This window comes from Hemiscyllium ocellatum, chromosome 49, assembly GCF_020745735.1.
Source record: "Hemiscyllium ocellatum isolate sHemOce1 chromosome 49, sHemOce1.pat.X.cur, whole genome shotgun sequence".
Lineage (NCBI taxonomy): Eukaryota > Metazoa > Chordata > Chondrichthyes > Orectolobiformes > Hemiscylliidae > Hemiscyllium > Hemiscyllium ocellatum.
In genome coordinates this window covers 4,238,264-4,251,880 of record NC_083449.1, presented here as the reverse complement: position 1 = coordinate 4,251,880, position 13,617 = coordinate 4,238,264, and the positions used below count along the sequence as shown (strand labels likewise).

At 42.9% G+C, this 13,617-nt stretch overlaps 1 protein-coding gene across 1 annotated transcript; it reads right to left on the bottom strand.

Moving 5' to 3' along the window:
* Positions 1–11,768: 11,768 nt before the first annotated feature.
* On the bottom strand, positions 11,769–12,301 carry LOC132837377 (late histone H2A.L3-like). The gene has a single exon (XM_060857043.1). It carries the CDS (start codon positions 12,299–12,301, stop codon positions 11,912–11,914), a length of 390 nt encoding a protein of 129 aa, XP_060713026.1. The 3' UTR covers positions 11,769–11,911.
* Positions 12,302–13,617: the final 1,316 nt, after the last annotated feature.

Here is a 13,617-nt window from a genome sequence, read left to right as displayed (position 1 = left end):
GGTACCATTATCAGTGAGCTTCGGGATGAATCACTGGTGGTATGGCCCGTTTTGTATTTGTGTCCACTACATTTGACAAACAGGCAGAAAACAGGATCTATGAACATCAACTAGCCACAAAAAGACATGACCTACTCTCACTAGTATCCTTACATACAGATAAGAAAGGACACCACTTCGACTGGGATAACACATTCATCCTAGGGCAAGTCAAACCAAGACGCACGAGAATTCCAAGAAGCATGGTATTCCAACCGGAACTCCATCAACAAACAGATTGACTTGGATCCCATTTACCACCTTGGAGAAAATGAACACTAAATGACATCACCACAGGAAATGACATCACCTATAAACAGAAAGCGGGCCATACCACCAGTGCTTCATCTGGAGGCTGACTGATGATTACCTACAAAACGTTTGAATGCAAACCTCCCATCTCAGTGAGCAAACCTACATCCAGAAGTCTATAAAATTATGAGATGTATGTTTAAGGTAAATGGTCAGCATCTTTTTCCAAGAGTTGAAATTTCTAAAATTAAGAGGCGTGCAAAGAAGGTGAGACGGGGAAAGTTCAAAGGAGACCTAAGGACCTCTTTTAACATAGAGAGTGGTAGGAGTGGAATGCACTGCCAGGGGTGGTGATGGAGGCAGATACGATAAAAAGTATTGATGGGGACATTAAAAAAATCAGCAAATTAACATGCAAAAAATGGTGGGACATGGACCATGTGCAGGCAGAAAGGATTAAATTTCATTCGACATCATGTTCGGCACAACATTGTGGGCTGAAAGATCCATTTCTGTGCAGTACCGCTTTATGTTCAGATTTAATGCAGTGTATATTTCAGATGAGGATTCATTCAAATTGATTGGAACTGGGTTGCATGTATTGAGAATATAGATTTTAAAAAATTATAAACTTCTATTTCCTTGGTGGTGTTTGACTCTTGGTTTGAACATCTCTCTCTGGAAAGGGAGCTCAATGTGAGTCTGACTCAGCCCACTCTGTGACTGTGGAAAGGATGTTCTTCACTCTGATCACAGTAACATACCTGCTGTTTGTTCGAAGCAGCTGGTCACACTTGGCTCTGTACCGAGGGAATATTACATTATCTTGGTCTTTTGAGTACTTCCCTGGAGGAAGACAGAGGAGATACCTCCTGTAAATCAACATCAGCTGTGATTGGCAACATCAATGTAACATTCAGCCCATCTTGTCTATGCCAACACCACCACACCCAGGTGCTCTTTCTCATCCCACCATCCTGCCACAGCCATAACTTTGCAGTTTACAACACTTTGAAGGCAGTTCCAGGGAATGTTTATTTTTAAAAAATGTAAGGTCTCTGCCTGCACCTCCAAATCAGGCAGCGAATTCCAGATACCCATCACTCTCTCCATTTTAAAAAATACATTTTTCCTCATATCCTCAAATCCTACAACTACTGAGTTTAAATCGGTGATCCCTGGTTTTTGAACTCTGTCAAAGTAAACAGGTCCCTCCTGTCTAATGTCTCCCTCTCACTAGCTAGTTAAAAATCACACAACATCAGGTTATAATTCAACAGGTTCATATAGAAGTGCAAGCTTTCGGCGTGCTGCTCCTTCATCAGTACTTTGTAGACCCCTGTACCCGTGGGGGATATGTTCCAGGACCGACAGCGGAAAAGCCAAACCGCATATAGGTGCAAAACCATTAATTTAAATGGGAAATGCGCCTTCCCGGCAGCCTCCAGGTCCCTGGTTCTGGAACATTCCCTTTTATATACTTGAACCACGGTAAACCGTGATAACTGGACCCGTAAGTACGGGGTCACCCTGTATTCCTTAATCGTGGCACCTTTGTTCCAAAGAATACAACCCCTCCAATCTCTCCTGATAGCTACAATTCTGGCAACATTCTTGTAAATCTCCTCTGCACTCTCTCCACAGCAATAACGTCCTTCCTGTGATGTGGTGACCCGACTGCACACAATACTCCTGTTGTAGCCACCACTGCCTCATACAGTTTCATTGTTACTTCCTGATTTTTGTATTCACCCCTCTGCCAATGAGGGAGAGCCTTACACATGTCTTCTTTACAACCCCATCTATATTTAGGTACCTGTGCATTTGCACACTAAGATCACTCACTTCACCTGTCCTTCTCAGTATATTCCTATATATTGTCTATTCCCATTTATTGTCTGACTTCCCAAAATGCATTCCCTGAATTATCAGAGCTGAACTCCATCTGCCACTTTCCTGCCCACTCCACCAAACCATCTATATAGTTTTGGAGCTTACAGCTATCCTCCACACTATCCACTACACAGCCAATTTTTCTGTTGTCTGCAAAGTTCACAAATTTGCCCATCATATTCAACTCCAAATCATTAATGTATAAACAAACAGCAGAGGTCCGAACACTCAGCCATGCAGAGCACCACTTAAATCAATTTTCCATTCACAATGGCTGGCATTGATCATTATCCTTTCTTTCCTGTGACTAGCCAACTTTGGATCCAATTCAACACATTACCCTGTATCCCATGGGTTTTTACTTCTTGGAGCAGTCTGCTGTAATGCTGCTGCTCCTTTAACAAGCCTGTAAAAGACACAGGCTCCAAAACGTCAGGGTTGATGGGTTTTAGGGCCATTTTGATTATAGCTAACTAATAATGTCCCAAGCAAAAGGCTTCCACATTTTTAAAACAAACACAATGAAAGGGGAGTGGCCCCATTTTCCCAGCTCAGCTTTTCTCTGGTTTGATTAGTTTTTGGCTGCCTGGCTATTGACTGAAAGCAGTCCGGCAGTTGAAAAAGCTGCGGAACCCAAAGAAGTAGGTCCATGATGGTACTCTTTTTCTGACATCTCTCCTACAAGACCCTGTTGTTTGATTTTACCCTTTGTGCTAAGGGGTATTTATGGGGATTGTTGTAAATGTTGGGAACACCATCATTAAGTTGGTATAATCTGTTGGGTTTTCGGATTTTTAAGTTATTTAGGATTCTATTCTCTTTTTTGTTTGTGTATCATTCAGTAAATTTATAAATCAAACTGTTTTGTTTAAAACTACGTTGTTTGACCAGCTGCATCCCTCCTGGAATATCTTCATTACACCTGCTTAAAACAACTAGCAAAGTTCGGGTCTGGGTTACTTTCTTGAAATGTTTGGAGAGGGTCTGGCCTTTTCCATAACAGATTGGGGGCTGTGTGTGAGAGAGAGAGACAAAATGAATGTTTTGAATTTATTTGCATTTTGGGACCTTATGATCATTTTGAATAGCTGATTATGAAATGCAAACTCTAAAATGTAATATTGATGAAGCTTTAACTTACATGGTGTTCCTACATGCCATGACTGCCCCACTGTGAATTCTAACTCGTCAAATCTTCTGTCTTCTTTGAATTTGAATCACAACCTGAAAAGAAAGCATGTTTAATTTTAGACAAATGAATCATTTAAAATTTAACCTTTCAGCCTCAGGTACAGAATGTTTTTGTACTTAAGCTTAAAAAGCAGGAGTCTGCGCCTAGCTTAAAAAACTACTCTAAACCTAACATTGAAGAGATTCTGACACAATCTGTCAGGAAGCCATTTTATGGTCAAAGCTTGCCCTCCTTACAAAGATGTGTTGCTGGAAAAGCACAGGTCAGGCAGCATCCAAGGAACAGGAAGGGCTTATGCCCGAAACGTCGAATTTCCTGTTCCTTGGATGCTGCCTGACCTGCTGCGCTTTTCCAGCAACACATTTTCAGCTCTGATCTCCAGCATCTGCAGACCTCACTTTCTCCTCCTTCCTAAGATGCCATTTTGTAAAACAATGATATCTGACATGCGAGCTCTGCAAGATTACCTTATGACCCCTCCCACTGCGTTTAGACTGATACCTCTTTATGACAGGGATACCTCACCAACAGGCAGTGACTCGGCTGGATCTGTTTTTCCCACCTGATGGATGGCTAAGGTCTACAGGAGTGATCACACAGACTTAGATTACAGTGTGGAAACAGGCCCTTCTGTCCAACAAGTCCACACCGACCCGTCGAAACCCAACCCACCCAGAACAATTCCCCTACACCTAACACTATAGGCAATTTAGCATGGCCAATTCACCTAACCTGCACATTTTTGGATTGTGGGAGGAAACTCACTCAGATACGGGGAGAATGTGTAAACTCAACACAGTCGCCTGAGGCGGGAATTGAACCCGAATCTCTGGCGCTGTGAAGCAGCAGTGCTAACCACTGTGTCACCGTGTTAATTAACTTCTCTTCCTGACAAATTATTGCCTTTCCACTGTCTGTCTAATTAAGAACATGCAGTTTTTTTTGTAAAATTTTGTAAAAATGAAGCCTGTTTGAGACAGGAGTGTGGAGTACCGTGCGAGAGCTCTTGCAGGAAGAGCTGGTATTCTACTTTCCTCAGCTAGCCTGGCTTTTAGGTGTCAATGTTACATTGTAACAGTGATGCTATTGGTAAATAAAGGGGAACGCTAAAATTAAACTAAACTGTTTGTAAGAGGTTTTTATTCCAAACTACCAAAGAGTATGCTCTCCAGGACGAACCAAGAGAGCATAGATCCGAGTCCACAGGGATTCCATAGGCCGTCTCAAATCTGTACTTTAACAATATAAATAGGAAGGGTTTAGAGAGAGATGGGCTAAGTGATGGCAAATGGGACTAGATTAGATTAGGATATCTGGTCGGCATGGACACGTTGGACCGAAGGGTCTGTTTCCATGCTATACGTCTCTATGACTTGACGATACTTCAGTAACTCTTGCCCTCCATCTCTGTACTTAACCCCTCCTTCACGGATGGTTGTTGAAACGTTGCAACAATGTGGCCTAATTGGTTATCTTCATTGTAACTTTGAAAATGCTCTTATTAACTGCAGATTTTAATGCTAATCCTGAATATCTATTTTGGATGAGGACTCAGTTTATCTATCTCCAACACTGGTGTGTAAACGGCAATGGGCCACATACCTGCTGTTTGTTAGAGACAGCTTGTCACTCTTTGCTTTGAACTGAGGAAGTGCCCTAGACCCTCAGGTTTTTATCTGGAGGAAGACACAGGGACACCATCTGTAAATAAACATGAGTCTAGTTTGGCAATATTGATCTGATCATTGTCACATTCATTGTATATTAATTAGAATGTGTTTTTTTAATTTAAAGCCAACAACTTAATCTGAACCACGGATCTGATTCCATTGTTGCCCTAAGCTGCTCTCTGTCTGGGGATTGTTTGTTTTCATGTGATTCGGAGATGTTGGTGTTGGACTGGGATGCACAATGTTACACATCAAGTGCTTCAAAAAAAAGCTGTTGGGACTATAACCTAGTGTTGTACCATTTTTAACTTGATATCAGTTGAGAGAGATCCAGAAACTGAGCAACAACTGCCCAGCACCATGAATGGGAGTACTCAACCACCAGGATGCTTACACAGTTCCACATCCAACTCCCCAACTACCTGTTGGAAAGAGGAAAAACGGCGCTATTTTTAATGTTTTTACCAAGACCCCAGTGTATGTCCTTTTACAAGAGTATCCCATTCCTACAGTTGGTCCATCCAACCTCAAGAAAGAGCGGAAAACAGAATGAAATTTAAACAGAGTTCAGAGGACCATAACAATGTCCCACAGCAGCTTCTTCCCGCTCTGCCTCCCTCAGCAGGCCCACACACAGACCGAGAAAGGCCTCTCTCTTCCCCCCAGCCCGCTCACTCCAAGTTCCGGGACCAGTTCCTGCTCCGCTCGGCCTCTTATAAACAGCCCCCGGTTCTCCCTGAACTCACCTCGAACTAATCCCGGTCTCGGAGCCCCCTCTGTGTCCCAGGCTCCCATCCCGATGTGCTGCTAGAAGGAGCCTGCTGTTCCCTCGCTTCCCTGGGCGCTGATCTCTCCATTGCGGTCTGTTTCAAACAAACCTCTTGCACTCACTGAGTAAATGATCCTCAATGGCAGCGCTGGGGGATGGACCTCACGCATGCGCTCCTCTACTCAGGAACTGTCAGCTTTGGAGGATGGACTGCATCGCGAATGCGCTGCTTTTTCCAATGATTCCCTGAAACAAACATCAATTGATCATTTCCCCAATTCCCTTTGCTCCCAGTTTGACCGATGGAACTGGCACTGTTGGGTAAAGGGCAGACTGGGGCATTGTCCTTTATGAAGCTCCAATTGAGCTCACCCCCGGTCAAGTTAATAACTCCTCCCTCCGACTCTCTCACAATCTGATCAGGGATGGAGAAGCTAGCGGCCAATCAGCCCATCATCTGTGCTCCCCCATTCAATAACATCATGTCTGATCTTATGTTAACTGTGCTATTTAATCCTGCTGACCCTCATCCACAAATATTGATTCCTTTAAAAAAGTAACATAAGTAGAAAATAGTAACACAAATGAAATAAATGGAACACTTACTAAGGCAGAATGCAACTGTTAGAGGGTGTCTTACATCACCGTGTTCGTCCCTGTTTCTGGTTCAGGAGGCGTGTGCAAAAATCAGACCTGGAGCAGGGGTGTGCAATAACGTCTCTGGGCATCAATTGAGTGTATAGTGGACACAGATGTCAGTGTGAGGTATGCTGCAGACAGAAACCTTGTGATGTATTGTATGCCACAACGAGAAACCCCAGGTGTTTTTGTTTATTCACTCTGGGGACGTGGATGTCGCTGGCTAAGCCGAGCATTTATTCCCCTTTGAGCAGGCGGTGGTGAGCCACCTTCTGGAACAGCTGTTGTCCACGTGCTGCCCACAATGCCATGAACAGGGAATTCCAGGGTCTTGATCAAGCGACAGTGAAGGGAAAGGGGATATATTTCCAATTGCTTATGGGTGTGGCTCAGAGAGAAACTTGCCCCCTAACATGCTGATATCTCCCTACCTCAACTGCATTTAACTTTTTTGATGGACGTTGCCCTGAGTTTGGAAAGATTTACAATTTATAAATTATTATTTTTGTAAACTCAACAAAACTTTAGGGTTCTGAGAGATAATATTTGATCCCAAGAATGGGCGTACAAATTGGGAAGAAAATAAACAGACAAACATAAAGCCTGGGAACAATTTAGAATTCAGGGCAGAGGAGATGACCTGGGGGTTGCAATGAGAGAGAAACTCATTGAGATCTTTGTAGAGGGAGGAGGAGAACAAGGGAGCATCCTTACAAGAGGATTCACAGTAAGCTTTGAATCAACTTTATGGACTTCACCAGTTTCCACATTTCCCCTCCCCCCACCTTACACCAGTTCCAACCTGCCAGCTCAGCAGCATCGTCATGACATGTCCTACCTGCCACTCTTCCTTCATATCTATCCACTCGACCCTCCTCTCTGACTTATTACCTTCATCCCCACCTCCATCCACCTATTACACTCTTAGCTATCTTCTCCCCAGCCCCACCCTGCAGGCTCCCAGCCTCATTCCTGCTGAAAGGCTTTTGCCCGAAACGTTGATTTTCCTGCTCCCCGACCTGCTGTGCTTTTCCAGTACCTCTCTAATCTTGACTCTGATCTCCACCATCTGCAGTCCTCACTTTCGCCATAATTTAGAATTCAGCAAATGAAGAGATAAAGGGCATTGATCAAGAAAGAGAAAATGAGGACTGAAGTAAGCTTGCAGATGTTATCAAAAAGAAACTAACCATTAAAGTATTGATAAATGTGTAAAGTGAAAATGGAAGAAAACATGGGTTGGTTAACACAACGATAGGTCTCTTAGGATCAAAAAGAAGCTGTCCATATTAGGGAGCAAAAATGGCTATCCATCCAAATATGTAACTACTGTTCTCTGATCACAAAGGACGACACAAATGATGCACCAGGAATGTTGGGGACACAGTTCAGAGAAAGGGAAAAACAGAAATAAATCAGTATTGTTTGGAAAATTGTGTTGGGACAATGGATAAGATTGAAGCTGGGAAATAGCAGGGCCTAGTCGTCCACATCCTAGAGTACTTAACATAGTGGTCACAGAAATAGTGAACAGTCATGTTCCAAGATTCCATAGATATTGTAACATTTTCCACAGATTGTGAGTTAGCTAATGTAACCAATCTGTTTGAAAAGCAAGTTAGAGATAATCTGGGAATTATAGGCCACTCAGCCTCCAGGAAACAAATGCTTGCAGAGTGTCTGCAAAAAAAAGATTGGAACCAAACAAAGTCAGCATGGATTCGAAATGCCTGTTCCTGTGTCATAATGTTCTATGTTCTCAGCTTGGCAAATCTACTGGGTAGAGGTGATAAGCAGATGGCATCATTTGGATGTTTCTTTTGACAAAATCTCACAAGAAAAAAAAGAACCTGGTGTTGAGATGGAGTTTAAAAACTGGTTGGCTAAAAGAACACATGTCGAGAGAATAAATGGATCATTTTCTCGATGGCAGGCAGTGACTAGGAATCATCATTAGAATCCTACTCTTCACAATATAGTCACAATGGTGTAGAAGAGGAAACTAAATGTAATATTTCCATATTGACAGATGACATAAAACTAGATCAGATGGTGAGCTGTGAAAGAAAATGCATTGTGATTGTGTTGAGGAGAAGTCAATGGGCAAAAGCAATGTAATGTGGATAAATGTAAAGTTTTTAGTAAGGACACTCAGAGTTGATAAAAATGAAACTGAAAAGAACAGCAGAGGAGTAGCAAATTCAATGTTTTATTTGCAAGTACAAATAAATCATACATTTCACTCCAGCTGTCTGTGTCTAATATATCTCTTGAACGTTATGCAAATAGTAAGGGCATTCTTGAGACGGAGATTAGGAAATCAAAGAGGGGATACCAGATAGTCTTGGCAGATAAGGTTAAGCATAATTTAATGAGATTCTACAAGATCATTCAAAGCAAGTTAACAACGAGGGAGAGAAAGAGAGTAGGGCACTTTAAACAACGAGGGATTTGTTGTTGTCGGAGCCTTTTCCCCCGAAAGGGAATGCAAACACAGCAGGCAGGCAGAACTCAGGCAAGTGGAGGCTTATTCATGCAAAACTCAGTTAAAACAGGGACAAAGGACCCTCTCCAGAGACCAGCCCTGAAAGGGAGATCATGACACACTCTGAATTTATAACAAAGCAGTAGTTTTATAAATTTGCTGATAACAATCACATACAACATGGTCACTTTGATCCTCACTCATACTTCGTAAACCCAATCCTATAAGACACTGACTCAATGGCAGGCATTCCTTTAACAGGCCTCAGCTTCCCATGACCTCATGGCATTGAACAGACACTATAATCACTCATCCTTGCCATCTTTCCACGTGTCCTCCTTATTCACATTCCAAAGTTAATTGCCCAACTCCTTCAGGCCCCTCGGGCTGGCTTTATGCGTGAGTCAATTTGAATTCTGTTATTCATGTGCTTTCATTATGAAATTCTGTTTTTCCTCTTATAATTCCCATTGTCCTAATTATGTGTGTTAAAAAAATACCAAAGACATTTCGTTTTAACTAGTTGCTATAAGATTTAAGAATGCTTTCTGTTCTGGTTAGTTAGGCTCAGGTCTGTTTTCAAAGACTTCCAGCATTGATACATGGAATCAAAACATTTGTGCCAATGTGTGAAAGTTAGTAAGTTTTCAGAAGTACCCTGATTTTCCCTGGATAAAATAGATTACTCACACCCATTCATGACAATGTACTAAGGGTAGACATTTGTGAGCCATTTTGTGGGAGCAGACATGGGCCATTTTGTTACCAGCAGATCCAGTTCACCTCTGCAGTTCGGTTGAATTTCAGAAGATGCGAGGCAGAAAATGAACTTTCACATCAGTCTTCACTGGGAAGCAAGCAAACTCAGGAAAATGTATATTGATGTTCTGGAAAGAGTTCACATTACAGAAGAGGAAATGCTGGAGATCTTTGAAAACAAAGTTGGATAATCTCAGAGACCTGATCTAGTGTATCCCAGGACATTGTGGGAAGTTGAGGAGGATATTGTGGTGCCCCGTGCAGAAATATTTGTTTCATCTGTAACTATGGTGAGGTGCTGGATGATCGGATATTGGTTAATATTTTGCCATTATTTTAAGAAGGGATGTAAGGAGAAGCCTGGGAAGTATAGACCTGTGAATCTGACTTGTGTGATGGGTACATTGTTGGAGGGGATTCTGAAAGATAGGATTCAAATGTACAGTTTTGGGGAGGAGTGATAGGAGAGGGCAAGGAATAACTAGGAATTGTCAGGATTGTTTTGTAGAAGGAAATTATATTTCCCAAAGTTGATTGAGATTATTGAGGGAGTATCCAAGATGATTGAGGGCACTGTGGTAAACATTATTGACTTGAAGTTTGGTAAAGCCTTTTACAAGTTTCTGTTTAGCATGGTAGACTAAATAGCAAGATTAGATGACATGGGATTCAGGGTGAGCGTGCCAATTGAATATAAAGTTGGCATAACAGCAGGAGATGGACAGTTGCTTTTCAGACTGGATGCAAGTTACCAATGATGTTCCACCCCAATCGATGCTGGGTCCGCTTTTTTTTTTATGTAAATAATTTAGATGAGAATACTGAAGGCATGGTTAGTAATTTTGCAGATATCATCAAAATTGGTGGTATAGTGGACAGCAAAGGCTATCTCAGATTAGAAACAAATTTTGATTAAATCAGTCAAAGGCGTGAGGAATGGCAAATGGAGTTATTGAGGCATTGCATATTTACAAAACAAACAAGGGTAGAACTCATACAATTACAAGTAGGGCCTTGGGTAGTGCTGTTGAACAGAGAGACAGAGTTGGCCAATGCATATGTTTGAAGTTTGCTTCACATGTAGTCAATGTGGTGAAGAAAACATCTAGCATGCTTGCCTTCATTGCTCAGACCTTTGAGTACAGGAGTTGGAAGGTCGTATTGAGGTTGCATAGGATGGAGATGAAGTCCTCTTCTGGATTACCATATCAAGTTCTGGTCACCCTATTATCAAAAGTATTGAGCTGGAAAGGGTTCTGAAAAGATTTACTAGACTGTTGATGGGAATGGAAGATTCCGTTGTAAGAATACGCTGGGACTTCTGTTCTCTGGAGCCTAAGATCTTGATGGGTGATAGAGTTTTGACAATCATGAGGGCTAAAGGTAAGGGGAATGGTAGGTATCTTTTTCGATGGTAAAAGACTGCAAGGCTATGAGACACATTTTTAAGGTCAAAGGAAAAAGATTTTAAAAGTATTTTTTTAAAAATCAAACAGCATAGATAGAGTTAACTTTGAAAGGGGGTGATGCATATGGACACAGTCACAACGTTGAAAAGACATTCGAATAAGTATATCATTGTTACGATTTGGGAGGGTTATGGGCCAAGAACAGGCAGGTGAGACTTGTCTAGCTTGAGGTTATATTGGGTATGGACTGGTTGGACAGTAGGATCTGCTTCTATGCAATTTGACTGACCCTTGCAGGGAGGCAACTGTTCTAGTTTGATCTCAGTTCATTTTGAAAGCTTCGAAACGACAGCAGAAAATCTCATTCACAGCAGTCAAAAAACACCCTCAGTGTATGGAAATTTAACTGTAAAATTAATCTATCCGTGGAATTCAAACATAAGGCACTTCTGTTTGGCAGAGGTGGGTATTACAGATGCTGGAGATTAGAGTGGTGCTTGAAAAGTACAGCAGTTCAGGCAGCATCCGAGAAGCAGGAAAATCGATGTTTCGGGCAAAAGCATTTCCTGATGAACTTTTCAGGCTCCTTACGCTATGGCTCAAACGGTGAACGGCCATGAGGAAAGCTTTCAAATCAGATCACACACACAGTGACAGTACAGTATCGAATAAGGCAGGGACTGACACCGATATCAATTAAATGAAGGTATTTCAATTCGACAGAGGTGTGTTTAGCTCCTTTCACAGGTGCTGTGAGTGGCTCTTAAAAGAGCCTTTGGGTTGTCAGATTCAAGAACGGGCTCTTCACTTTTTAGCAGATCCAGCAGCGGAAGTTTTCTTGGGCAGCAGCACGGCCTGGATATTAGGCAGCACCCCGCCCTGAGCGATGGTCACCCCTCCCAGCAGCTTGTTGAGCTCCTCGTCGTTGCGCACGGCCAGCTGCAGGTGCCTGGGGATGATGCGGGTCTTCTTGTTGTCCCGGGCCGCGTTGCCGGCCAGCTCCAGGATTTCAGCCGTCAGATACTCCAGCACCGCAGCCAGATAGACCGGCGCTCCGGCACCCACACGCTCAGCATAGTTGCCCTTTCTCAGGAGCCTGTGAACACGGCCCACCGGGAACTGCAGGCCAGCCCGGGACGACCGAGACTTCGCCTTAGAGCGAGCTTTCCCACTGCCCTTTCCTCTTCCAGACATTGTCACAATCTAACGAGCACTTCAACAGAGAATGGGGCACTCCGCCCACATTGCGGCCTCTTATACCTTCGGGAGGAATGGTGGGGCGGCTGTTTCTGATTGGTCCCATTGTTCAGCCCCGCCTAATGTTGTTTCAATTCCCAATCAGATATCTGCCTCATTCCCCAATCCGGAGAGGGCCCGGGGAGGAGGGCGGAAAGTACCGGCGCCAAATCATCAACCGCTTTCTTTCCAATTTGAAAATCCCGCAAATATATACCGAAAAATAGAGTTTAAAACACAGAAGAATGCACGAATACTCGATTTAATTTACTTCTACGTTAAAAATGTGGGCCCTTACCCTCGCCTCCTAGAATCTGCCCATTTCTATTCCTGAATTAATCTTCTGAACATTAAACACAAACGGAAACAAAAAAGGCGCCAAACTCTACACTGCAACTCTGCATTTATTTCACATTTGAACAGCACCCCGATATACTGATAAAACATGCTCACGTTCTCCAGAGTCAGTGCATTAATAGTGAACATGATCGTTCGAGAATATTTTAAAATTACCCTCCCTATTGCAGACGATCATAGATCAATAAAAACTCCACATTTACTCTGCCACTTCTGCAGCTGTTCTAGTTTTGTTTCGGTGCATTTTGCAAGGCTCTGCATCCGGAAAATACCCGTGCGGAGATTTGGAAATGAAAAATAAACAAAGTAAAATCGAACTCCGAGGGAAACTGGTTATTTTGCTGGTACTGGGGGCACTTTGTTTTCCGGGGGTGAAACTCAGGGTTCGTGCCCCATTGGCACTTGTAACGCCTGAACTGATTAAATAACAAAGAGTAACGGGGACACCATACAAGCAGCTGAAAAATGACTCAGTGGCGTTTCACATGATCTCCCTCCCCAGGCAGGGACATGATTGCATCTGAGAATAAGGCGCACCGGGTCAGCTCTCACTCATTACTCTATATAACATTTACGATATACAAACCTCAGACATGATTTGGAGATGCCGGTGCTGGACTGGAGTGTACAAAGTTAAAAATCACACAACACCAGGTTATAGTCCAACAGGTTTAATTGGAAGTATACTAGCTTCCGGAGCGACGCACCTGATGAAGGAACGTCGCTCCAAAAGCTAGTGTGCTTCCAATTAAACCTGTTGGACTATAACCTGGTGTTGTGAGATTTTTAACTTCAAACCTCAGACAGTAATGGTACATAACCAGTATCATGATGGTTCAGCTGTTTCAGGGAAGTTGTGGGTGGCTCTTATAAGAGCCTTTGGGTTGTGGATGTGTGTTTCAGTGCAGTGCGCTCCT